General features: G+C 46.7%; 1 protein-coding gene and 1 long non-coding RNA gene across 3 annotated transcripts in view; both read right to left on the bottom strand.

Moving 5' to 3' along the window:
- Positions 1-27,257, bottom strand: part of LOC141127856 (uncharacterized) — a 574,076-nt gene that overhangs the window by 98,443 nt on the left and 448,376 nt on the right. The window lies entirely within an intron of this gene.
- LOC141127849 (MIT domain-containing protein 1-like) overlaps positions 1-27,257 on the bottom strand; it is a 107,552-nt gene that overhangs the window by 80,009 nt on the left and 286 nt on the right. For both annotated transcript variants that reach the window (XM_073614690.1, XM_073614689.1), the window contains exon 2: positions 2,109-2,210. In XM_073614690.1, the coding sequence (XP_073470791.1) occupies positions 2,109-2,210 (102 nt within the window). The remainder of the gene's footprint in view (positions 1-2,108; positions 2,211-27,257) is intronic.

The raw sequence follows: 27,257 nt of genomic DNA, 5'->3' as shown, positions 1-27,257 counted from the left end.
CATTTCGGATGACCCACTGGATCACCTCCTCCACTCCTCACAGGTACCTCACTGAGGCTACAACCGTCAATCGGGAGAGGGAGTCCCTTACTTTCACCCCAGAACGCTCTTTTAGGTCTCTGGGTGGCCCAAACTGACTCATACCCCAGGAGTACTACCCCTGTTTGCCCTGGGTATGGACGTCGGGAGGCCCCTGCCACCTAGCACGAAGGCCGGAAAAATAACAAACATTTGTTTGGAGTTCCTGACTGGCCGGAGGAAACACAAATACTGAGGGGCCAAAACATGTGTGCTGCTTTTATGATGTGGATCATGTGTTTCCTGTGCTAGGTGGGAGAAGCCTATCTCTCTGTAAGCCATCCTGGAAGATGACTTGGAAAAATTAGTGCTTTGCTCACACAATTGAATTTTTGTTGTCAGTTACCTCTACTAGACACAGCAGTAAATGAAGAGAAATCTCTCCAAAGCAAACAGAATTCCCATCTTAGCGAGTTGCAAAATAAATACATGTCACCACAGGTAGATTTTTCTCTCACTTGTTGCTGTGAAGACTAGAGGTCGACCGATATATCGGCCTGCCAATATTTTCCTTTTTTTACTTAATCAGCATCAGCCGATTGTGCTGATAAAAAAAAGCAGATTATAACTTCAGCGGGACTTGCAAATGACTTCTGTAATAGAAGTCAATGCAAGTTGCCTAATCTGTGGAAAGACTTCTCTCCTCCCTGGGCAGCCTGCCAAGTCTGATAAGAAGAAACATTGTATCTCTTCAGGTTCTTTTATCAAGTGTGTACATGCTCTCAGTTTAACCATTTAAAGACTAAATCTTTTCTGACACTTGTTGCTTACAAGTAAAAATCCTGTATTTTCTGCTAGAAAATCACTTAGAACCCCCAAACATTATATATATTTTTTTAGCACAGACACTAGGGAATAAAATAGCGGTTGTTGCAATATTTTATGTCACACGGTATTTGCGCAGCGGTCTTTCAAACGCAATTTTTTTTTTAAGAAATACACTAAGATGTAGTTTTTTTTTTAATCTAAATTATACATACAAGTGAACTGATTGGAAGTTTGTTTTGTTTAATAAATGTTTAAATGTAAAAAATTTTCTGTATCACTTATTACTTAAGGCTGCTTTCACACTGGAGCGGGCATGCATTGACGGTAAAACGCTGTTAGTTTTAGCGGCGCTTTACCGTCATTTTAGCGGCGATATTCGGCTGCTAGCGGGGCGCTTATAACCCAGCTAGCGGCCGAGGAAGGGGTTAAATGCGCCCCTGAAGCGCTGCTGCCGAAATGCTTTGCAGACGCTTCGGCAGCGGTGCGCATTCATTTCAATGGGTAGGAGTGGTGGAGTGGTATACACAGCTCCAAAGATGCTGCTTGCAGGACTTTTTTTTTTTAACATCCTGCCAGCGCTTCGCCTCAGTGTGAAAGCACTCGGGATATCACACTGAGACTGCAGGGGAGCCGTTTTACAGGCACTTTACAGGCGCTATTTTTAGCCCAAAAGTGCCTGAAAAACGCCCCAGTGTGAAAGGGGTCTAACTGTTAGATTTTATGAGATGAAGGGAAAAGAAAAAAAAAAAAAAAAAAAAAAAATCGGCCTAATATATCGGCATCATATATCAGCCATCGGCCACCGCGATTTCTAAATATCGGCATCGGCCAGAGAAAAACCCATATCGGTCGACCTCTAGTGAAGACAACTCAAAATGTTTTGATTTCCCCTCACTTTCTGTCTCTGTGATAATGGCCACCGGGACCAATAGAGGGACACCTCCCCCCAATGGGAACACAGCAATTAACAATTAACAGAAGATCTAACCTACTCTATCCAATACTAAAACAAAATTAAAAAAATTAAAAAATAAATCGCCTTCACTTACAATGTTTCTTATATAAGCCAGACAACTAAGAAAGCACAAAAACTGAAAGGGATGATGAAATGTACCTACAGACCAGTTGATAGTCCAGAAAAATCTTATCAGGTAGAACCATGAAGTAACAGAATGAAAAGATCCCTTTTTTTTTTAAAAACAAGAACAAATGTCACATGTTCCCTGAAAACGACATTGTAAATATATCAGATGACATTTAACCTTCTTTCTCTTTTACCACATGATGTTTAATTTGTTCAGCTCTGTCCATGTAGCTGCGCAGTTTCTGTCTATAGTGTGTTTTCTTTGCGTCATCTTTTGTACCTAAAACAAAACAAAAAAACATATGTAAGACAATGTTTAAAAGGAAGGCTATACAGGCCATTTCAAATAAATAAAAATGTTAAAAAGAAAAAAAAACAACAAAATACATGCCCCTTTCGAGTGCCTATTCTGATCAGATCCATCTGTCTGTTTTTTTAGGTAGACATAATCGGAAAGTCTGTTCTGGGCCATTAAAAAAAAGATTGGAAACAGCCTGATGTAAACCGGCAGTAGAGACCATTTACACCCGGATGCCCATAGTGCGGATGGGTCCGCCGGTCAGAAACTGAATGGGTATGGATGTCAACACACTCTCATCTGTTCAGTTCACAAGGGATCTGCTCACAGATTCCCTGCTGATGGGACTCTGCTGCATGTGAAAGGGGCCTAAGGCCCCTTTCACACGGGACGGATCCGTGTTGATCCGCCCCGTGTTTATCCGCTGCTCAGCGGGGATCGCTCCGCTTTCCCCGCTGAGCAGGCAGATGACAGGGCGGGACCCGCACACTGTGCAGGGACCGCCCTGTCAGATCTCCGCTCTCCCCTATGGGGGATCGGAGGAACACGGACCGTCTGTCCGTGTTCCTCCAATCCGCTCTGCAGACGGATAGAAAAATAGGATTTTCTTCCGTCCGCAGAATCGGACGAGAGCGGAGCCGGACAACATCGGGTGTCAGCGGATGTACATCCGCTGACACCCGCTATCCCATAGGGATGCATGTATGTCCGTATTTCATCCGAAAACGGATGGATGAAATACGGACATATTGTCCGCATGTGTGAAAGGGGCCTAAAGGTTACCTTTAGTGAAAGCCACATGTGAAAAAGATTAGCAAAAAGTGAGACACATTGGCAGCTTAAAGTGGTTGTAAACCCTTACAAACCATTTTAACCTACAGGTAAGCCTAGATTAACCCTTTCATGACTAAGCCTATTTCTTTCTCGAACATCACGGGACACAGAGCCACAGTAATTACTGATGGGTTATATAGGTATCACTGGTGATTGGACACTGGCACACCCTATCAGGAAGTTCAACCCCCTATATAATCCCTCCCCCTTGCAGGGATACCTCAGTTTTTACGCCAGTGTCTTAGGTGATGGACGTGTAAAGATGTCCTGTGCTGAGCTCCAAAGGGAATATTCTAATATCCTATACTGGGGCAAGCCAGGCGAACCGGATCCATTCAAAGTGTCCTTTTTAGGCCGAACTGGATGGTACCCGGGCCTCGTGTCCGAAGAAACGAGGTTTTACCCGTAACGCTTCTCTTTTTAGAGAGCTGGACACCGCAGATCAGAAAATGGCTTTAAACTTCCTAATTTCTGGCGAGGTGCTTTACGGTCCCAGAACTGTTGGATCCCCCTATTCGTAGGGGGCCCCAGTCTCTTGACGGTTTTTTCAAACGGAGCCCACCGTGAGAGGTGAAGATTGGGTCTGTGTAAACAGCACCCTGCAGCTGGATAAGGTAAGAGGAGATTCCACAGAATTTTTGAGTTCTAGTGGCTTTTCTCCTTTAAGGTAAATGCATGCTATGCCTATTGTGACCACCGGGGGCTGCCAAGAGCACAAACCTGCACATGCTGACTGTCTGTCTCAGTGTTTTTTCATCGCTGTTTATGTCCCAATGTCCCAGCGTCTCAAGCAGGCTGCAAAAAGGTAAGATGGAAGGGGGGATTTCTCATGTTTGAATGTTGCCCCCAGGCTAGAGAGGGGCCACAGGGGTCTAGAAAGTGGTTATACCACCCGGGCTCTGCGGCCTGATGGCCACCATCTCTGAAGATAGCCGTTCAGGCAGATCTTGTTACCAGCCTCTTCCCCCCCCATCCCCAGCCTTTCTCCTGAAGCATGACAGGAGAGTCGGCCAGCGCGGGAAACGCTCGTTTTTTTCAAAACTCGAGGGGGGGGCGGTAGGGGGGGGGCGGGACGTCAGCACAGAGTGCTTAGACTCCCACTCAGGCCAGCTGCAGGCTATTAGAGGCACTCTGTACAGCTGCACTCAGCCTTCTGAGAGACACAGAGCTGACGGTCGCATGTAAGGTGGGACACAGGCATTCTCCTAGGCAGCATTTACTGAAGTAACACCAGACTGAGCATTGGGTAGCAAGGCTTTTAGCCAGACTACATCGCCCAGCAGGCAGTGCTCATTTGTATACCTCACACCTTGTTGCTTTGCACTATGGGTAGAAGAGGTTCAAGCACCCCAAGAACCAGAGACACTAGGGGATCTCGTTCAGGTTCTGAGGGCCCCCTGTCGGCAGCATCCTCCCCCCTAAAGATGGGCCAGGGACGGCTAGCCAGGGAGAGCCATCGGGGTCAGGGGCTACACCTGCTTCTGGCACTTCAGCCCCTGTATATATTACACAAGAGGTTTTTTCCTCAACCATTAATGGTCTAGAGGAAAGATTAATGGCCGTGATTACGTCTTCACTCTGTGGAAGAAAACGCACTAGGCTTTCCTCTGTTCCCCAAGACCCTCAGGAAGAGGAGCTCTGGGATAAAGGAGATGAATCCCTTTCAGAGGATCGGGATGGGACGGATGATCCCTCTTCGGAGGAATCAGGTGGAGAGGGACCCTCTGCGACTTCCCAAGAGGAGAAAGTCTTAGTGCAGATCCTCACTGGATTGGTCCGCTCCACATTTAAGTTGCCCATACCTGAAACTGCTAAAGAATCCTCTTCTGCTTTGGGGTCACTGAAACCTTTCCAAGCAGCACATGCTTTTCCTGTTCATACTTTACTTGAAAAGCTCATTTATTCTGAGTGGGATCACCCAGACAAACGTTTTTTTCCTCCGAGAAAGTTTTCAACACTTTATCCGATGGAAGAAAAGTTTATTAAAATGTGGGGAATTCCGGCTATTGATGCCGCCATTTCCTCCGTAAATAATAGCCTGACTTGTCCTATAGACAATGCTCAGATGCTCAGGGATCCTGTAGATCAGGGGTCTCAAACTGGCGGCCCTCCAGCTGTTGTGAAACTACAAGTCCCATGAGGCATTGCAAGACTCACAGTTACAAGCATGACTCCCACAGGCAGAGGCATGATGGGACTTGTAGTTTTGCAACAGCTGGAGGGCCGCCAGTTTGAGACCCCTGCTGTAGATAAAAGGATGGAATCCCTATTGAAGGATGTTTTCTCCTTAGCAGGATCAGTGGCCCAACCTGCAGTAGCAGCGATTGGAGTCTGTCAATACTTAAGAGACCATATTAAGCAGGTCATCAAAGTATTACCTGAACAGCAGGCCCAGGGGTTTGCTAACCTTCCAGCGGCCTTATGCTTTGTGGTTGACGCCATTAGAGATTCTATCGTGCAAACCTCCCGCCTTTCACTGGGGTTGGTGCATATACGTAGAATCCTATGGTTGAAAAATTGGTCAGCCGAAGCACCATGTAAGAAGCTACTGGCTGGGTTTCCATTTCGTGGTGCAAGGTTGTTTGGAGAGGACTTGGATAACTATATCAAGAGAATCTCTTGTGGGAAAAGCACTCTCTTACCTGTCAAGAAGAAGAGTAAGCGTCCCTCTTTCAAACGGACTCTTTCCCCAGCGCCGGGGGCTTCAGCCTCCAGGCAGTCTCGACGGCCGCCTCCATCGGGGTCCAGAGACAAGAGTCAACCCCAGGGACAAAAGAAGTCCTGGGGAAAGAAGCCTACTAGGCAAAACACTAAGACCTCTGCATGAGGGGGTGCCCCCGCTCACTCGAGTGGGGGGAAGACTGCGACAGTTCTCAGAGCTCTGGCAGGAGGATTTCCAGGACAGATGGGTAATCTCCACGGTAACCTTAGGGTACAAGCTGGAGTTTCAGGAATTCCCCTCTCCTCGGTTCCTCAGATCAAGTGTCCCCAGAGACCCAGAGAAGAAGCAGTCGCTCCTTCTAGCGTTAGAGCGACTTTTGTCGCAGGAGGTCATTATGATAGCTCCCGCAAAGGACCAGGGATTGGGCTTCTATTCCAACCTTTTTACGGTCCAAAAGCCAAATGGGGATGTCAGGCCCATTCTGGACTTAAGGGATCTGAACCGATTCCTAAGGATTCAATCCTTCCGCATGGAATCAATTCGAACAGTAGTTCCCACCCTGCAGGGAGGAGAATTTCTGGCATCAATAGACATCAGAGATGCATATCTGCATGTGCCCATTGTTCCTGCTCATCAGAAGTTTCTGCGCTTCGAGGTAGGAGGGCGCCATTTCCAGTTTGTGGCTCTGCCTTTCGGGATAGCCACTGCATCTCGAGTGTTCACAAAGATCTTGGCTCCTCCTCTGGCCAGATTAAGAGCTCAGGGTATAGCTGTCATAGCATACCTAGACGACCTGCTCTTGATAGACCGGTCGGTAGCCTCTTTGAATGGAAACTTGAGGACCACAGTCAGGTATCTAGAACACCTGGGTTGGATCCTCAACTTAGAAAGTCTTTCCTAAAACCAGTAAGAAGACTGGAGTATTTAGGTCTGATTAGAGATACAAGCCAAGAGAAAATATTTCTACCCCAGGCAAAGATCGCTGCTTTGAGAGAGCTGATTGTGGCAGTAAGGACCAAGAAGGGTCCCTCAGTCCGCCTTTGTATGAGGCTACTAGGGAAGATGGTGTCTTCATTCGAAGCAGTTCCCTATGCTCAGTTTCACTCAAGAATGCTGCAACACAGTATTCTGTCGACCTGGAACAAGAAAGTTCAGGCATTAGACTTTCCGATGCACCTGTCGCATGCGGTGCGTCAGAGCCTCAATTGGTGGCTCATACCCGAAAACCTGCAGAAGGGGAAATCCTTTCTGGCGGTTACGTGGATGGTGGTAACAACAGATGCCAGTCTGTCAGGTTGGGGAGCAGTCCTGGAACAGGCTGCGGTCCAAGGGGTATGGTCCAAAACAGAGAGGACCTTACCCATCAACATTCTGGAGATCCGGGCGATACATCTAGCTCTAAAAGCCTGGACTATCAGGCTACAGGGTTGTCCGGTCAGGATCCAGCCTGACAATGCCACAGCAGTGGCTTATGTCAATCATCAGGGAGGCACCCGGAGCCGAGCTGCTCAAAAGGAGGTGAACCAGATCTTAGTCTGGGCAGAGATGCATGTGCCATGCATATCGGCAGTTTTCTTCCCGGGAATAGAGAATTGGCAGGCGGACTCTAAGTCGCCAGCAGTTACTTCCAGGGGAATGGTCTCTGCATCCCGACGTCTTTTGGGCCATATGCCAAAGATGGGGGGTTCCAGATGTAGATCTCTTTGCATCCCGATTCAACAAAAAGATAGACAGTTTGTGGCAAGGACAAAAGATCCTCTTGCATGCGGGACGGATGCGTTGGTGATTCCGTGGCATCGGTTCTCACTGATTTACGCATTCCCGCCTATTCTGCTACTACCACGACTCCTTCGCAGGATCAGGCAGGAAAGGAAGTCGGTACTTCTGGTGGCCCCCGCTTGGCCCAGAAGGACTTGGTATGCAGAAATAGTAAGGATGACAGTAGGTTCCCCGTGGACCCTACCGGTACGCCCGGACCTGTTATCTCAAGGTCCAGTGTTCCATCCTGCCTTACAAACGCTAAATTTGACGGTTTGGCTATTGAGACCCACGTTCTGAAGAGTCGTGGGCTCTCAGGTCCTGTCATATCTACCTTGATTAATGCAAGGAAGCCAGCTTCCAGGATGATTTATCATAGAGTCTGGAAAGGTTATATAACCTGGTGTGAATCCAGAGGTTGGCATCCCAGGAAATATGTCATAGGTAGAATCCTTGATTTTCTACAGATGGGATTAGAGATGAAGCTGGCCTTGAGTACCATCAAGGGCCAGGTCTCTGCTTTATCAGTATTATTTCAGCGGCCACTTGCTTCGCATTCTTTGGTCCGAAACTTTATGCAGGGGGTGATGCGTCTTAACCCTCCGGTTAAAGCGCCCCTAAACCCCTGGGACTTGAACTTGGTCCTGGCTGTGTTACAGAAACAGCCTTTTGAACCAATAAGTCAGATTCCTTTGGTCTTGTTGACAAGGAAGTTAATTTTTCTGGTGGCCATCTCTTCTGCTAGAAGAGTATCAGAATTAGCAGCTCTTTCCTGTAAGGAGCCTTATTTGATTATACACAAGGATAGAGTGGTACTACGCCCTCATCCTAGTTTTTTACCGAAGGTGGTTTCTGATTTTCATTTAAACCAAGACATTGTTCTACCTTCCTTTTTTCCAGATCCCTGTTCTCCGGAACAGAGATCTCTACATTCGTTGGATGTAGTAAGAGCAGTTAAGGCCTATCTAGGGGCAACTGCTCAGATCCGCAAGACGGATGTTTTGTTTGTGCTGCCAGAGGGTCCCAATAGAGGACAGGCAGCGTCGAAAGCTACCATTTCTAAATGGATTCGACAATTGATCATTCAAGCTTACGGTCTGAAACAGAAGATTCCTCCGTTTCAGATCAGGGCACATTCCACAAGGGCTATTGGTGCTTCTTGGGCAGTGCATCACCGGGCCTCTATGGCTCAAATCTGCAAGGCCGCAACCTGGTCTTCAGTTCATACATTCACCAGATTCTATCAGGTGGATGTGAGAAGGCATGAGGATATCGCCTTTGGGTGTAGTGTGCTGCAGGCAGTGGTACAGGGTCCTCAGGTCTGATTGCACCCTACTTGGTCGTGGTTCCCCCCCCTCAGGTAGCATTGCTCTGGGACATCCCATCAGTAATTACTGTGGCTCTGTGTCCCGTGATGTTCGAGAAAGAAAATAGGATTTTTTAAAACAGCTTACCTGTAAAATCCTTTTCTTTCGAAGGACATCACGGGACACAGAGGTCCCGCCCCTCTTCTAATACACTATATTGCTTGGCTACAAAACTGAGGTATCCCTGCAAGGGGGAGGGATTATATAGGGGGTTGAACTTCCTGATAGGGTGTGCCAGTGTCCAATCACCAGTGATACCTATATAACCCATCAGTAATTACTGTGGCTCTGTGTTCCGTGATGTCCTTCGAAAGAAAAGGATTTTACAGGTAAGCTGTTTTAAAAAATCCTATTTTTTTAAATTTGGTGTTTACAAGTTAAAATCCGTATTTTTTGCTACAAAATTACTTAGAACCCCCAAACATTACATGGAGATTGTTGCAATATTTTATATCACACGGTATTTGTGCAGCGGTGTTTTAAAAACGCTAATTTTTGGGAAAAGGGACACTTTCATGAATTAAAAAAAAAAAAAAAAAAAACACAAACAGTAAAGTTACCTCAATTTTTTTGTATAACGTGAAAGATGATGTTACGCCGAGTTAATATATACCAAACATGTCACGCTTTATAATTGCACGCACTCGTGGAATGGCGACAAACTACGGTACCTAAGAATTTCCATAGGCAACGCTTTAAATTTTTTTTATGGTTACCAGGTAATGCCCCGTACACACGGTCGGATTTTCCGACGGAAAATGTGTGATAGGACCTTGTTGTTGGAAATTCCGACCGTGTGTAGGCTCCATCACACATTTTCCATCGGATTTTCCGACACACAAAATTTGAGAGCAGGATATAACATTTTTCGACAACAAAATCCGTTGTCGGAAATTCCGATCGTGTGTACACAAATCCGACGGACAAAGTGCCACGCATGCTCAGAATAAATAAAGAGATGAAAGCTATTGGCCACTGCCCCGTTTATAGCCCCGACGTACGTGTTTTACGTCACCGCGTTTAGAACGATCGGATTTTCCGACAACTTTGTGTGACCATGTGTATGCAAGACAAGTTTGAGCCAACATCCGTCGGAAAAAATCCTAGGATTTTGTTGTCGGAATGTCCGAACAAAGTCCGACCGTGTGTACGGGGGCATTAGCGTTACAGAGGAGGTCTAGCGCTAGAATAATTGCTCTCGCTCTGACGACCGCGGCGCTACCTCACATGTGTGATTTGAACACCGTTTACATATGCGGGCGCGACTTTCGTATGCGTTTTCTTAGCTGCGCGAGCTCGCGGGGACGGGGGCGCTTTAAAAAAAATGTTTCTTCTTATTTATTTTATTTTTATATTTATAAATTGTGTTTAAAAAAAAATTTTTTTTGATGACTTTTATTGCTGCCACAAGGAATGTAAACATCCCTTGTGACAGTAATAGGTGGTGACAGGTACTCTTTATGGAGGGATCGGGGGTCTAAAAGACCCCCTGATCCCTCCTTTGCACTTCAAAGTATTCAGATCGCCGAAAACGGCGATTCTGAATACTGTATTTTTTTAAAACCGGCGCCATTGGCAGCCAAGTCAACGGGAAGTGACGTCATGATGTGGCTTCCGTGTTTACGATTAGGAGGCTAGAACGAAGCCGCCCACGGCTTCGTTCCAGCCCGCCCCGCCGATTGGTCAACGGGCCTCCCGATGGAACGGGAGGCCCGGTAAGAGCGGCGGGAGGGGGGGGGGGGGGACGTTCCCTCCCGCTCCTCCGGTATAACAGCCGAGCGGCTTTTAGCCGCATCGGCTGTTAAACCAAGAAAGTGATCGCCCGCTCTAAACAAGCAGCTGCGGGCATCATCCTGGTATAACCCCGGAAAGCGGAGTACGCACATCTGCGTACGCTCGGTGGGAAGGGGTTAAGGCTTACCTGTAGGTGCAAGAACTATCTCCTTAACCTACATGGTTAAGGAGATATTTTCCTGAAGACGGACACCGATGTCTACGGCACATGCGCGCCGTAGACAACGGCGCGGGCGCACTGAGCGTGCCGTTAGTGAAGGTGATCATGCCGTCACTGACAGCTCCCGCGCGCATGCGCTGGAGTGACGTCATCGCTGCTCCGGCCAGTCACAGCGCCAGAGCAGTGATACCTGGAAGGAAGATGGAGGCTTCGTGGAAGAGGGGACAGCAGTGACATCGCAGGCTCCTGTTTCAGGTGACACATAATGGGCTACTATGTGATGTATAGTAGCCCATTATGCATTACCTTTGCAGGGAAACAAAGAGGAAGTAAACCCATCAGGGTTTACTTCCTCTTTAAATTACATATTATCAATGTTGACTTTACCTGTTAAATCTGTGTTTGCCACTGCCCCCATCCTACCTCCCATGTAGAGATGAGCTTGGGTGTCCTCTGAACTCATCTCTATCTGAACTTCCACTTTGCTTTATTTTCTAGTCCGATTAGCTGCAGACTGGGTCATTCCCTGGTCTGCAGCACACTAGAAAAAGAGGTGGAACAATGACATTGCCTAAATATGGGATATGTTCATATAAGAGCACTCCCATCACCAGCATCCCACCCCTTCATTTACAGGTGCTGTAAAGTGGAAGCTCAGATAGAGATGTGTCTGGAAGATGCCAGAGTTCACCTTTAACTCCCAGGTCTTCTTCTTCAGTGTGGCTTGCCAACACAATAGGGAACCTCAATGCGAAACTTTACCCTTAACAACTTGATAAAAAACAATGTTCTTTAGTAAAGAACACACATTCACCTGAAAAGGGACGTTCCGCATGTTTGCACCCCAGCCCCACTGCCACATTTGCCGCTTTCTGCAGTGGGGGGGGGGGGTGCAAACAAGAGGAATCGGCTCACGTGTGGAAATTGCTGAATCCCTGGATAGGTAAGTGTCCTTATGTTAAAAAAGTCAGCAGCTACGGTATTTGTAATTTTTGGGGGTAGACTGGAGCTCCTCTTTAATAATTATGCTACCAAAATCAGTGTGTGCCGTAAATTGCCTCCAGGATTGCTCCCGTTTCTTCTTTCTGGAGGCTGTCATTTTGTTGAAGCCCAGAGCCCCTGAGCAGAAGTAAATCATAAAGGGGAATGAATTTAATCGATTTAACAGTTTCAAAAAAAGTTACATTCCTGGAATGCCAGGATTTCACATTTGCTTGTGTCAACAACCAAACTGTCAAAATCAAATGGCTGGTGTCCTAATTGGTCACATGTGCAGCACTATTGCAGTTGCAGAACAAACAGAAGCAGCTTTCTTGGCTGTAAAGTATAGAAGGGTTTAAGCCCCCAGTCACACCGATCGCGACATTGAAATCGTGCTACTTCATTTCAAAGTAGTGCTACTTTAAAGACATCTGTGACTTCATGCACAGATGTCTATGCAAGTCGCATCTGAGCTTGCAAAAAGTAGTGCAGGAACTAAAATCTTGACCGCTTCCAATGCGGACAATAGGATGCAACTTGTCATGTGATTTGAAACTGTCAAGTCGCACCGGTGTGACCGGGGGCTAATTCCGCTTTAAGGCAGTCAGAAGACCAGCCTCGATCTAAAATGGCTAAAATTAGAGAGCAACTGAGCATGTGCAGAGCAGGGTGAGACAGTGTATTAGTGGATTTTTAGCAGTATAGGCACTTATTCTTATGGTTTAACATAGCTATACCTACAAAAGGGACCATCCTGAAGACAAAACATTTTGTTTCCATTTTGGATATTATAAGGGAGGGTTAAAAACCCTTTCAGAGTTTCTTTTTGCCATCTTTGCTCTATTGGAGAGATTTCCCTTCACAACCAAAACAGGAAGTGAGAGGAAATCCCTCCAAAGTGAGTGAATCTCTTGTTGTCACCAGAACTAGTGTCCCCATTGGAAGGACAAATAGCGAGGGTGAATTTCCCTACTGGGGGCACAGACAGCAATAAGAACCTAATAGGTGTTCTAATCACTCTCCACTCTGTTCAATACTAAAACAAATATAAAAAAAAAGTTTTGCCTTTAGTTATCCTTCGACATTCAGCAGCGGGCAGGACAAAGAGTCAATCTTTATCTATATCTCGAGTTCCCTATACAGCTGGACCTAGTAGAGAGCGTGACAAGCACATTATTAATGCCTGCTTATACACTCACCGGCCACTTTATTAGTTACACCTTGCTAGTATCGGGTTGGACCCCTTTTTGCCTTCAGAACTGCCTTCATTCTTCATGGCATAGATTCAACAAAGTGTTGGAAGCATTCCTCAGAGATTTTGGTCCATATGGACATGATAGCATCATGCAGTTGCTGCAGATTTGTGAGGTGCACATCCAAGATGCGAATCTCCCATTCCACCACATCCCAAAGGTGCTCTACTGGATTGAGCTCTTGTGACTGTGGAGACAATTGGAGTACAGGGACCTCATTGTCATATTCAAGAAACCAGTGGTGAGATGATTTGAGCTTTGTGATATGGTGCATTATCCTGCTGGAAGTAGCCATCAGAAGATGGGTACACTGTAGTCATAAAGGGATGGACATTGTCAGCAGCAATACTGAGGTACGCAGTGGCGTTTAAACGATGTTCTATTGGTACTAAGGGGCCCAAAGTGTGCCAAGAAAATATCCCCCACACCATTAAACCACCACCAGCCTGAACCGTTGATACAAGGCAGGATGGATACATGCTTTCATGTTTATGCCAAATTCTGACCCTACCATCTGAATGTCACAGCTGAAATCGAGACTCATCAGACCAGGCAATGTTTTTCCAATTCTCCCATTGTCCAATATTGGAGAGCCTGTGCGAATTGCAGCCTCAATTTCAAGTTCTAAGCTGACAGGAGTAGCAGCTGGTATGGTATTCTGCTGCTGTTGCCCAACTGCTTTAAGGTTCGATGTGTTGTGTTCAGAGATGGTATTTTGTATACCTTTGTTGTAATGAGTAATGGTTATTTGAGTTACTGTTGCCTATCATCTCAAACTAGTCTGCCCATTCTCCTATGACATCAACAAGGCATTTTTGTGCACACACTGGATATTTTCTCTTTTTCAGATCATTCTTTGTAAACCCTAGGAGATAGCTGTGTTTGAAAATCCCAGGAGATCAGCAATGTTTGAAATACTCGGACCATCCAGTCTGGTACCAGCAACCACGCTGCGTTCAAAGTCACTTAATGTGGTTGTAAAATTGACAGTTACTTACCAATAACTGTTTTTCTGGGATATCTTCCAGGACGGCACAACCTGAGAGATGACTGGTCCACCTGACAGGAAACACAATCAACTTCACTCTATCCAAGTATGTCAGCAAACACTTCCTGACATCTAATGAATTCAATTATTCCTTTCTCTCATTTTTTGTGTTTTCACAAAAAGAGGGCAAAATGATCTCCTGAGATCTATGAAACTGTGATGGGACCTTGGGAAGATATAATGGGTCTTGTCTCAGAACCACTCTATCTTCCAGTACCAACAAAAAAGGTTCCTTAATTGACAGGGCCTGTAGGTCGCCTACCCTTCTGGCTGTAGTGATGGCCAGTAAAAAAGCTAACTTAAGCGTCAAAAAGTTAACTGAGATCTCCTGAGCTGGTTCAAAAGGCGCGTTCGTCAACGCCTCCAGAACCAGTGTTAGATTCCATGGTGGGAATCTATTAATCTTAACAGGGGTTAACCTCTCCCTTTGTAATAGAAATCTCTTAATCAGGGGCTCTAGCGTGAGCCTCTGGTCCAAAAATACAGACAAGGCTGCTATCTGTACCTTCGTTGTGTTCAGGGCAATCCCCTGATCCACCCCCGCTTGCAAAAATTCAAGCACCACTGGTACCGAAGGATTAGACACCTCTCTATCCTGGCACCAGTGTGAGAAACAATTCCAAATCTTTGAGTAGATCCTCCTGGTGACCGGTTTCCAGCTGCCTAGGAGGGTCTCAATTACCCTATCAGAGCATCCCTTGTCTCTGAGGATCTCCTTCTCAAGAGCCATGCCGTCAGTTTGAAGAACCCCGGATCGGGGTGGAGGACTGGCCCTTGTAGAAGGAGATCCCGAGCATTTTCTGAGAGTAGCAAGTCATGTCCTCTTTGGCCAGCATGGGGCTATCAGGATCAGCTTGCATTCTGAGTGGGCCAACTTCTGTAGGACCCGAGGGATTAAGGCTAGTGGAGGGAAAGCATATGCTAGGTTGCAGTCCCAGTCCTGAGACAGAGCATCCAGTCCTGAGACAGAGCATCCACTCCTTGCAATCCCCCCTCTCTGTTGAGAGAGAAAAAACGCTCCACCTTTTTGTTCCCTCTGTGGGCAAAAAGATCTATGTCCGGAATCCCAAACATCTGACCTATCTGGAGAAAAATGTCCTGGTTTAACTCCCATTCCCCTTGGTGGATGGGCTGTCAGCTTAAGAAATTTGCCACTACATTGGAGGTTCCTTTTATGTGAACCGCCAATATTGACTGAAGGTTTCCTTCGGCCCAATTTAGAATAGGGCTGCAACTAACGATTATTTTCATAATCGATTAGTTGGCCGATTATTGTTTCGATTAATCGATTAATCGGTTGATAAGCTTTAAAAAAAAGTGTTGTGCATAATTTAGTTAATTTGTAAAGTTTTTTAAAAAAAGGCAATGTATTCTTAAATATCTCTTTGCAGTGGTAAATATAAATAACTATATGGTTAGGGAGCAACATATCTAATCCACTCTGAGAATAACAGACAGAAGAGATATACTTTATATGCTATTAGAGGATATATACTATTAAAAAAGGGGTGAATCTGGTAAATATCATCAGACTCAGAGATCAATTTTTTTTTTTTTTTTTTTTTAAACAATGTCTTCCTTCAAAAAAAAAAATGGCATTTTAAGAACGTTTGTTCGATTTTCTAATCGTTAGTGGGGTCAAATTGACGTTCATTTTCAACCACAGTGACAATTTGGAAATGTTAGAAAACTTCTTGGTCAAAGGAATTTTCAGACGGTGTATGTGGTTTTCGTTCATTTTAAAAACAATGTTAAAAACAAGTAAAAATTTGAAACATTCTTTCATTCAGCGAATGTACAAAGATTTTTCGTCTGAATATTCTTGTCTGAAAATTGATCCCTGTGGCCAGCATAAGGCTCGCTACACACCTATGCAGTTTGCTTTTGATATGTTTCTGTAGTGCTTTTTGCTGTGCATTTTGATTTTTGCTCACGTGATTTTGCTGCAATTTGCATTTTTTTGCATTTTATGGCCAATTTGTTGTTGGGCAGATTAAAAAACACAAATTGCTACAAAAACGCATTACATGCTTTTCTGCAGCTTTTCCATTGAAGTGTACTGAACCAAAAAAGCACAGTTTTGCATAAAAAAAAAAGTCCCTGACCCTTTCCAAATACGCAGCGGCTGAAAAAAAGCATAGATGTGAACGTTTCCCATAGGAAACCATGTAAATGAACTGCAGTCCGTTTCTGCAAAAAGCACCAAAAAACACATAGATGTGAACCAGGTCTAAGACGTTTAGTAACATAATGGGGTTAAAAAACCCCTAAAATTTGCCCTTTATAGTACAAAAAAAGCAAATAATCTCTATTGTAAGGGGTTCATTTTTTTTACTGTAGAACGGTGATAGTAACATTTACAGTAGCGATTATTTGCTCTTTTTTGTACTATAAAAGGCTCAATTTGATTTTTTTAACCCCATTATGTTACTGGCCGATTAATCGATTATGAAAATAGTAATCGATTATTTTCATAATCGATTAGTTGTCGATTAATCGATTAGTTGTTTCAGCCCTAATTTAGAATATCCAAGGCTAGATTCAGTAGCTTCCTGGACCTGGTGCCACCCTGACGGTTCAGGTAAGAGACAGCTGTCACGTTGTCCGACAGGACTTGGACCTCTAGTCCCTGAATTCTGCCTCCGAAGGCCTTTAACGCCTGACCTACCGCAGGGAGCTCCCTGTGGTTGGAGGAGGCCCTCGCCTGGGTTGGAGTCCAGGCTCCCTGTGCCTGGAGGTTCCTCAAGTGAGCGCCCCAACCCCAAGCGCTTGCATCAGTATTAATCCTTATAGCATTCCACTGGGCCCAGGGGCGACCCAAAGTGAGCCTGTCCCGACCCAACCACCAATTTAGGGAGGCCCTTAAATTTGTTGGAATGGACACCTTTACGTCCAAGGACTCCCTCTTTTTGTCCCAGGAGGATATAAGGAAAAACTGCAGCTCCCTGGAATGGAGCTGAGCCCAGGGAACCGCTGGAATACATGAGGTCATCAAACCTGATACCCTCATAATATGCCTACGAGAGCAATCCCTGGGTTTCATTAAAGAGGAAACTGCAGTAATCACCTTTAACCGTTTTTCCTCTGGGAGAAAACATTTCTGAGCCCCTGTATGCCCCAGGTATCCCAGGAAAATTTTTATTTGGGATGGTACCAGAGAAGATTTCTCTTGGTTCACTATCCAGCCCAAGGACTCCAGAGTGATGATCACTCTGCCTACGTCTACTCCCACCTGTTCTAGAGACTGCCCATAGACCAGGAGGTCGTCTAGGTAGGGTATAAGGGATACCTCCTGTAGATGCAGGTAAGCTACAACCTCCGCCAGGACCTTTGTGAAAATCCTTGGGCTTGCAGTTAATCCAAAGGGAAGAGCTTGGAATTACCAGTGTTGAATCCCCTTGCTTGTAAGGACTGCGAATCTCAACAGGGATTGGTGTGCACACAGTGTATATACACTCTCCATCCGGAAGCTCTTTTGTCGCAAAAACCTGTTCATCTTTCTGAGGTTTAATATCAGGCGAAATTTCCCTGATTGTTTTTGGACGACGAAAACATGGGAGTAAAATCCCTGTTAAAGCTCTTCTGGTGGAACGGGGACAATCACCTCCTGGTACGCCAATCCCTGCAAGTTGTCCAACAACCCTGCTGCCCTCGAAGTATCCTTGGGGAGAGGAGTCAGAATAAAGTTTTGAGGGGGCGGGGAGGGGAGAGAAGTTCCAGCCGATATCCCTCTGTCAAGATCTGTAACATATAGAGGCTTTCTGAGATTTTGCTCCACTGAGGGACAAAGCGAGAAAGTCTCCCCCCTACCCTGATGCTGGCGTCACTTTGACTGCTTGGTGGTATCTTTCGGCCCAGAAAAGAGCAGGCCACCTTTTTGTCTGCTCTTTCCCTTCCCCCACCTTCTATTTGCGTCCTTCTTGGCCTTGAATTGGCCTTGGTTTGGGGGGGGGGGGCTTCCTGCCCTTCTCTCTCCTGGCTTTTACCGGGAACTTTTTCCCCTTTTCTGCTGACCATGACAATACCTGATTCAAGCCAGGTCCAAAAAGCGACTTGACCCACACGGCCCTTCTTGTGGAGTTAAGGCAGGCCACTGATTTAGCCGTGTTCCTGACAGTTTCCACTGCTGCATCTGCTAAATATGCCACAGCCTTGCCTATTATCTCTAGAGAGTCTGTGACTTCTTTGGAATTACTCCCTTTAGCAACATGGTCGGAGAGCCTGCCTAACCATGCATCCACATTTCTTGCTACGCAGGCTGACGCCAAAGCAGGAGCCATGGCTGTCGCATTGGCATCCCACGCTCATCGCAGTAGCGCCTCAGCCCTTCTGTCCATTGTTCTTCTAGGTTACCTGAGTCCTCAAATGACAAATCAGATTTTTTAGAGACCTGTGACAGGGCTGCATCTAACTTGAGGGTCTTGAAAAACTTCTCTCCTTCCCCAAAGGGAAACCTCCTTTTCCAAGTTTTGAGTTTAAGGACCTCTCTCTCCGGGTCCTTCCACTCTCTCAAAATTACCACCTTCAGAGTCTGATGGACTGGGAATACCCTGGACTGAGGTTTACCCAATCCCCCCGTACATCTTATCCCGGGCTGTCGTCTGAACTGAACTGGAGGTTCTGGGATATCCTCAGAGGCATAGATTTCCCTGAGCAACTGCCCCATGTCCTCCACGGAAAAATAGGATTTTTTATAACAGCTTACCTGTAAAATCCTTTTCTTTCGATGGACATCACGGGACACAGAGCCACAGTAATTACTGATGGGTTATATAGGTATCACTAGGTATTGGACTCTGGTCACACCCTAATCAGGAAGTTCAACCCCCTATATAATCCCTCCCCTTCCAGGGATACCTCAGTTTTGTATCAAAGCAATATAAGTGTATTAGAAGAGGGGCAGGACCTCTGTGTCCCGTGATGTCCATCGCAAAAAAAAGGATTTTACAGGTAAGCTGTTATAAAAAATCCTATTTTATTTCTCGGACATCACGGGACACAGAGACACAGTAATTACTGATGGGATGTCCCAAAGCAATGCCAACTGAGGGGGGGCGAATCACAACCCGGTAGGGTGCTATCAGACCTGAGGACCCTGTACCACTGCCTGCAGCACACTACGCTCAAAGGCGATATCCTCATGCCTTCTCACATCCACCTGATAGAATCTGGTGAATGTATGAACTGAAGACCAGGTTGCGGCCTTGCAGATCTGAGCCATAGAGGCCCGGTGATGCACTGCCCAAGAAGCACCAATAGCCCTTGTGGAATGTGATTTGATCTGAAACGGAGGAACCTTCCGTTTCAAACCGTAAGCTTGAATAATTAGTTGTCAAATCCATTTAGAAATGGTCGCTTTTGACGCTGCCTGTCCTCTATTGGGACCCTCTGGCAGCACGAACAAGACATCCGTCTTGCGAATCTGAGCAGTTGCCTCCAGATAGGTCTTGACTGCTCTTACTACATCCAAAGAATGTAGTGACCTTTCTTCCGAAGAACAGGGATCTGGAAAAAAGGAAGGCAGAACAATGTCTTGGTTTAGATGAAAATCTGAAACCACCTTCGGTAAAAAAACTAGGATGAGGGCGCAGTACCACTCTATCCTTGTGTATAATCAAGTAAGGCTCTTTACAGGAAAGAGCTGCTATTTCTGATACTCTTCTAGCAGAAGAGATGGCCACCAGAAAAATTAACTTCCTTGTCAACAAGACCAAAGGAATCTGACTTATTGGTTCAAAAGGCTGTTTCTGTAACACCGACAGAACCAAGTTCAAGTCCCAGGGGTTTAGGGGCGCCTTAACTGGAGGATTAAGACGCATCACCCCCTGCATAAAGTTTCGGACCAGAGTGCGAAGCAAGCGGCCGTTGAAACAACACTGATAAGGCCGAGACCTGGCCCTTGATGGTACTCAAGGCCAGCTTCATCTCTAATCCTAACTGTAGAAAATCAAGAATTCTACCTATGACATATTTCCTGGGATGCCAACCCCTGGATTCACACCAGGATACATAAGCTTTCCAGACTCTATGATAAATCATTCTGGAAGCTGGCTTCCTTGCATTGATCAAGGTAGATATGACAGGACCTGAAAGCCCACGACTTTTCAGAACGTGGGTCTCAATTGCCCACCCGTCAAATCTAGCGTTTGTAAGGCAGGCCGGAACACTGGACCTTGAGATAACAGGTCTGGGCGTACCGGTAGGATCCACCGGGAATCCACCGCCATCCTTGCTATTTCTGCCTACCAAGTTCTTCTGGGCCAAGCTGGGGCTACCAGAAGTGCTGACTTCCTTTCTTGCCTGAGCCTGCGAAGGAGCCGTGGCAGTAACAGAATAGGAGGGAATGCATAAATCAATGAGAGCCGAAGCCACGGAATCACCAACGCATCCATCCTGCCTGAAAGAGGATCCCAGGCAACCGGTAGGAAGGATTTCCCCTTCTGCAGGTCTTTGGGTATGAGCCACCAACTGAGGCTCTGATGCACCGCCTGCGATAGGTGCACTGGAAAGTCTAATGCCTGAACCTTTTTGTTCCAGGCCGACAGAATACTGTGTTGCAACAGTCCTAACTGGAACTGAGCATAGGGAACTGCTTCGAATGAAGACACCATCTTCCCCAGCAGCCTCATACAAAGGCGGACAGAAGGACCCTTCTTGGTCCTGACTGTCAGGATCAGCTCTCTTAGAGCAGTGATCTCTGCCTGCAGACACTTCAGTTGAGCAGGAAAAATGGGCCCAGGTAGGCCTGCATCTCTGATGCCTATTGATGTCAAAAATTCTCCTCCCTGCAGGGTGGAGACTAATGTCCGAATTGATTCCAAATGAAAGGACTGCATCCTTAGGAATCGATTCAGACCTCTTAAATCCAAAATGGGTCTGACATCCCCATTTGGTTTTTGGACCATAAAAGGATTGGAATAGAGCCTCAATCCCTGATCCTTTGTGGGAACCCCCACAATGACCTCTTGCGACAAAAGTCGCTCTATCGCTAGAAGGAGCGACTGCTTCTCTTCTGGTTCTCTGGGAACACCTGATCTGAGGAAACGAGGAGAGGGAAATTCTTGGAACTCCAGTCTGTACCCTAAGGTTACCGTGGAGATTACCCATCTGTCCTGGAAGTCCTTCTGCCAGGGCCCTGAGAGCTGCAGCAGTCTTTCCCCCCACTCTAGCGAGCGGGGCGCCCCTTCATGAAGAGGCCTTAGTGTCTTGTCTAGAAGACTTCTTCCCCCAGGATTTCTTGTGTCCCTGGGGTTGACTCTTGTTTCTTGCCCCAGACGGAGGAAACCGTTGTGACTGCCTGGAGGCTGATGCCCCTGGCGCTGGGGAAAGAGTCCGCTTAAAAGAGGGACGCTTACTCTTTTTCTTATTAGGTAAGAGAGTGCTTTTCCCAGAAGAGATTCTCTTGATATAGTTATCCAAGTCCTCTCCAAACAACCTTTCATCACTGAAGGGAAACCCAGCCAGGAGCTTCTTACATGGTGCTTTGGCTGACCAGTTCTTCAACCGTAGGATTCTACGTATATGCACCAACCCAAGCGCAAGGCGAGAGGTCTGCACGATAGAATCTCTGATGGCGTCAACAACATAACATAAAGCCGCAGGAAGGTTAGCAAACCCCTGGGCCTGCTATTCAGGTAATACTTTGATGACCTGTTTAACATGGTCTCTTAAGTATTGACAGACTCCAATCGCTGCTACTGCAGGTTGGGCCACTGATCCTGCTAAGGAAAAAACATCTTTCAATAAGATTTCCATTTTTTTATCCACAGGATCCTTAAGCATCTGAGCGTTGTCTACAGGACAAGTCAGGCTACTATTTATTGAGGAAATGGCCACATCGATGGCCGGCATTCCCCACCTCTTAATAAATTTTTCTTCCATAGGATAAAGTGTAGAAAACTTTTTCGGTGGAAGAAATCGCTTATCTGGGTGATCCCACTCAGAATAAAGCAGCTTTTCAAGTAAATTATGAACAGGAAAAGCATGTGCTGCTTGGAAAGGTTTCAGTGACCCCAAAGCAGAAGAGGATTCTGTAGCAATTTCAGGTAGGGGCAACTTAAATGTGGAGCGGACCAATCCAGTAAGGATCTGCACTAAGACTTTCTCCTCCTGGGAAGTCGCAGAGAGTCTCTCTCCACCTGAATCCTCCGAAGAGGAATCATCCGTCCCATCCCGATCCTCTGAAAGGGATTCATCTCCTTTATCCCAGAGCTCCTCTGTCTGAGGGTCTTGGGGAACAGAGGCAGGCCTAGTGCGTTTTCTTCCACCGAGAGAAGATGTAATCACGGCCATTAGTCTTCCCTCTAATCCAGTAATGGTTGAGGAGAAAACCTCTTGTGTAATGTACACAGGGGCTGAAGTGCCGGAAGCAGGTGTAGCCCCTAACCCCAATGGCTCTCCCTGTCCCGCCGCCCCTGGTCCCTCAGGAGGGGAGGATGTAGCAGACAGGGGGTCCTCAGAACCTGAACGAGATCCCCTAGTGTCTCTGGTTCTTGGGGTGCTTGAACCTCTTCTACCCATAGTGCAAAGCAACAAGGTGTGAGGTATCAAAAAATGAACACGGACTGCTGAGCGATGTAGTCTGGCAAAAGCCTTGCTACCAAATGCCCAGTCCGGTGTTTCTCAGTAAATGCAGCCTAGGGGAATGCCTGCGTCCCACCTTACATGCGACTGTCAGCTCTGTGTCCCTCCAAGGCTCAGAGCACCTGTACAGTGTGCTTTAAATAGCCATGTTTTCTGGCACTGAGAGCGTCTGAGCACGCTGACGCTGTGCTGACGCCCCGCCCCCTCCCCCCTCGTTTTTTTTTTTCAAAAAACGAGCGCTTCCCGCGCGAGTCAGCCCTTCCTGATAATCCTGAAGGAAGGCTGGGGGTGGGGGAAGAAGGAGGAGGCCGGCAGTGATGGGCCCTGCATCGCAATGGCGGCTTCGGCAGCGGCGGTGATAGTGCGGTTTAAAACCGCCTTACAGCATACCTGAGCTTGCCCCTAGCCTGGGGGGAACATCCCAGCTGAGAAAAACCCCCCACCATCTTACCTGGAGCCATCGGAAGAGCTTTGTGCAGCGAACGCTGAGACAGAATCAAGCATGAGAAGGTTTGTGCTCTTGGCAGCCCCCGGTGGTCGCAATAGGCATAGCATGCATTTACCTTAAAGCGGGGGTCCACCTATCTATCGTTTTTTTTTTTTGGAGTTCATTCACAAACTTTTCTTCTCATGATTATCTACTCACATGTTCTGTGTAATAAATCCGCCTGTGTCTGATTTCGTTGTAAAGAATAAACTTATAAAATTCACTGAAGGCAGTTTCCATCTTCACTGTGGGCATTTGAAGCCCACAAGCATGTATTTCCTGGATGCGGTGAATGCTGTGCTCCCAGCATTCACTGAGATGTTGTGATGACGCTGTTGCACAATGCATGCTGGGAAGCCTGAGACTAGCTCCCAGGGGACTGTGGGAGCTAGAAACACGCCTACTCCCATGGGAGGAAAACCAGGAAGTGCTAAGAAGATTAGAAAAAAAAAGGTAATTACGGCAATTTAATTTTTTTTACACAGCATGTCAGCATCTAGGCAAGGAAGAGAATGCATAGAGATAATGTTCAAAATTTGGGTGGAACCCCGCTTTAAAGGAGAAAGTCACTAGAATTTAAAATTCTGTGGAATCTCCACTTACCTTATCCAGCCGCCGGGTTCAGTTTACACAGACCCAATCTTCACCTCTCACGGTGGGCTCCGTTTGTAGAAACCGTCAGAGACTGGGGCCCCCTACATGTAGGGGGATCCTGCAGTTCTGGCTCTGTAAAGCACCTTGCCAGAAATTAGGAAGTTTAAAGCCATTTTCTGATCTGCGGGGTCCACCTCTCTAAAAAGAGAAGCGTTACAGGTAAAACCTCGTTTCTTCGGACATGAGGCCCGGGAACCATCCAATTCAGCCATGAAAGACACTTTGAATGGATCCGGTTCGCCTGGCTTGCCCCAGTATAGGATATAGGATATTCCCTTTGGAGCTTCAGCACAGGACATCTTTGCACGTCCAAAACCTAAGACACTGGCGTAAAAACTGAGGTATCCCTGGAAGGGGAGGGATTATATAGGGGGTTGAACTTCCTGATTAGGGTGTGACCAGTGTCCAATACCTAGTGATACCTATATAACCCATCAGTAATTACTGTGGCTCTGTGTCCCGTGATGTCTGAGAAAGAAAAGGTGTCTATTACCTCTAGGGCTGTCACTATCCTGGCTCTCAGAGTCTGAGTTTTCCCCCCTCTTCTAATGAGTTTTCATCTGACTCCTCCAGGTCCTAAAAACTCCTCTACTCCCGAAGTGACAGAGGATGGGGGCCTTTGCGAGGTTTTCTGACCTCTGTCTGAAACACCTTCCTGAGAGGAAGTGCCTTCTCTAGAAGACAGAATCTCTCTGCCACTAGTACCAGTACTAGGCGCTTCCTTAAATGCTATAACTGTCTTTAGAGGTGGGAGGGTAGAAAGCATCTCTGACTGTACCGTAAGGATGTCCCTCATAACTTCTGAGGTTTCCTTACCCGACAGCTTATGTATGCACCTGTAACAAAAAGGCTTTACATGATCTTGTGGGAGCTTTTCATTGCAATTCCCACACCTTTTTGTTCTAGGGGGAGGGGGGTTTTTGCCCTTAGCCTTGCGGGCCCCTTGAGCAGATCCTTTTTCCTGTGCCCCCCCCCCGGTGTAGGTAAAACCCCTCTTAACCCACCACCTGCCAAACAGAAGAGGACTCACCACCTGTGGCCTCCTCCTGGGCTAAAGGAACCTCTGTGTCTTCCTCTCTTTCCATACCTGGTCCTTTCTAGTTCCATTTTGCTGGAGTCCATTTAGCCGCCATTTTGCTGGAGTCCCGCCGGCGGAAAGGGAGATTTGGCCTCTAGTGTCGGAAGTGACGGCGCATGGAAATGGCACCATCTTGCTCCACCCGGCCAGAACGCTCACGCCTAATACAAGAGTGTTAATAGTGTTCCCTATGGAGCAGACATCTGCAGGAAACAGACGTCCTCTGCCCCTCCAGCGGCCTGGACTCCAGCTTAAGCTCTGGCTCCTTCAGCTCCCCTGTACCTGACTGGGTGGAAGGCAATGGAGGAGGTATGTGCCCACAGAAGCTCCGGCATACCCCTCTGTGCCCGGGAAGCTCCTTGCTGGGGAAAAAGCCCCCAGCCATTGGGGCCCCATGAGATGGGACTGAGCCCTAGCTGGACCCGCAGCCCTCCCTGGCTTTGGCGTCCAGCTTTCAGGAGGGGGGTGGGCCGTCTACTACCTGCTTCAGGTCTGACAAAAACATCAAACGTTTCGCTGCCGAGAAACACAATCAAGAACTGGGGTGCAGGAGGAAGGAAGAGGCCTTTTAACCTTGTGTGTTGATTGTGTTTCCTGTCAGGTGGACCAGTCAAGTTGTGCCGTCCTGGAAGATGACTAGAGAAACTCTGTTACACCATTTTTACCTACAGGTAAGCTTATAACAAGGCTTACCTGTAGGTACCGTGAATACCTCCTAAACTTGAAGTCTAGGAGATATTGAGTATCTGTGCTGCCGCCGACATCACCGGCACATGCGCACTGAAGAAGCAGGCCGCTGGCACCGTTTCTTTGGAACTCCCACGCGCATTTGCGGGAGTGACGTCATTGCGGCCCCAGAAGTAACTCTGGTGGAAGACGTCCACCATGTAACTAGGAGTGCCAATGCCGGTTTTTGGTATCGTTCTGAGGTAAGTATTTCATAATGAGCTAGTATGCGATGCATACTAGCTCATTATGCCTTTGTCTTGCAGGGGTTTTTTTTCCTCCGAGGCTTACAACCTCTAACTACTTGCTGCGGCTCTTGTTCTGGGTGGACGTCATATGACGGTTTCTCAGAACGACCAGGGGTGCGCAGTGCAGCGATCGTGGCCGCGCCGTGTTGCTAGGACATGGTGCGACCTCGATCTGTGTAATGAGCTGCGGCTCTTTAACCATGTGATCGTCTGCCGGTAATCGGCGCTCCTCGCCTCACACTGACAGAGTGAGAGGAGAGACGATCAGCGGCATCTCCTCACAGGGGACAGCTAGGTATGTAATCAGGGCACTGATAATCAGTCTACCTGATTACAATTAAGTGCCCACCAGTGCCAGCAATGATTGCCCACCACTGTCACCAGTCAGTGCCAACAATCAGTGCCATTAGTGATGTAAGTGCTGCCCATCAATGCTCATCACTGCTGCCCATCAATGCCCACCAGTGCCTTCCATCAGTGCCCATAAGTGTGGCATATTTGTGCCTCCTCATCAGTGCCACCTCATTAGCACCCATCAGTGAAGGAGAAAATTACTTATTTACAAAATTTACTGACAGAAACCAAGAAAAACTTTTTTTTTTTTTTTTTTTTTTTTTTAGGAAAAAAAAAAAACAGGAGTGATTAAATACAGCCAAAAGAAAGCTCTATTGTGTGAAGAAAATGATAAAAGTTTCACATGGTTACAGTGGAGCATGATCCGTGTCATTCAAAGTGTGACAGCGCTGAAAGTTGAAAAATGGCCTGGGCAGGAAGGGTGTGTAAGTGCCCTGTATTGAGGTAGTTAAATCCCCTTTCTTCCCCATTCGGATGCCCGGTTTGAACTTCAACAAGTCATCTTCACCATGTCTAGATGCCTAAATGCATTGAGATGCTGCCATGTGATTGGCGGATTACCAATTTTTGTTACCAATAAGGATGAGCTCAGGCGTGTTTGTAAGTCCACGTGCCTGCGCCCGCCAGGAAGATAACACTCTGCAACGCTAATCACAGGCAGTGAGACATTTCCTTCCTGATCAGCGGTTGGACAGATCAGGGAATATCTCAGCTTCCTGGCAGGCGTGGGCACGTGGACTTGCAAACATGCCTGAGTTCATCCTTAGTTAACAAACAATTGAACAGGTGTCCGGTCATTATACGCTCAGTTTATATTCTTTGGGTCTTCAAATTATGAAGTACACCTTTCTAAGATAAATGTAAAGACTGGCATAGCTGACCTTCCTGTTCTTATAGTCTCTCATATTTCTCTAGGAAAGTTGGACTTACTATATATAATATACTATTATACTAAAAAATAATAACAAGGCAAAACAAACCACCCCAACTACCGCCATTCACCGACCTTTCAGCCCCCTGTATACAGTCCCCTCCTATACAC

The sequence above is a fragment of the Aquarana catesbeiana genome, linkage group LG02, assembly GCF_042186555.1.
Source record: "Aquarana catesbeiana isolate 2022-GZ linkage group LG02, ASM4218655v1, whole genome shotgun sequence".
In the NCBI taxonomy this organism is placed as follows: domain Eukaryota; kingdom Metazoa; phylum Chordata; class Amphibia; order Anura; family Ranidae; genus Aquarana; species Aquarana catesbeiana.
This window is presented reverse-complemented; position numbering and strand designations above follow the sequence as displayed.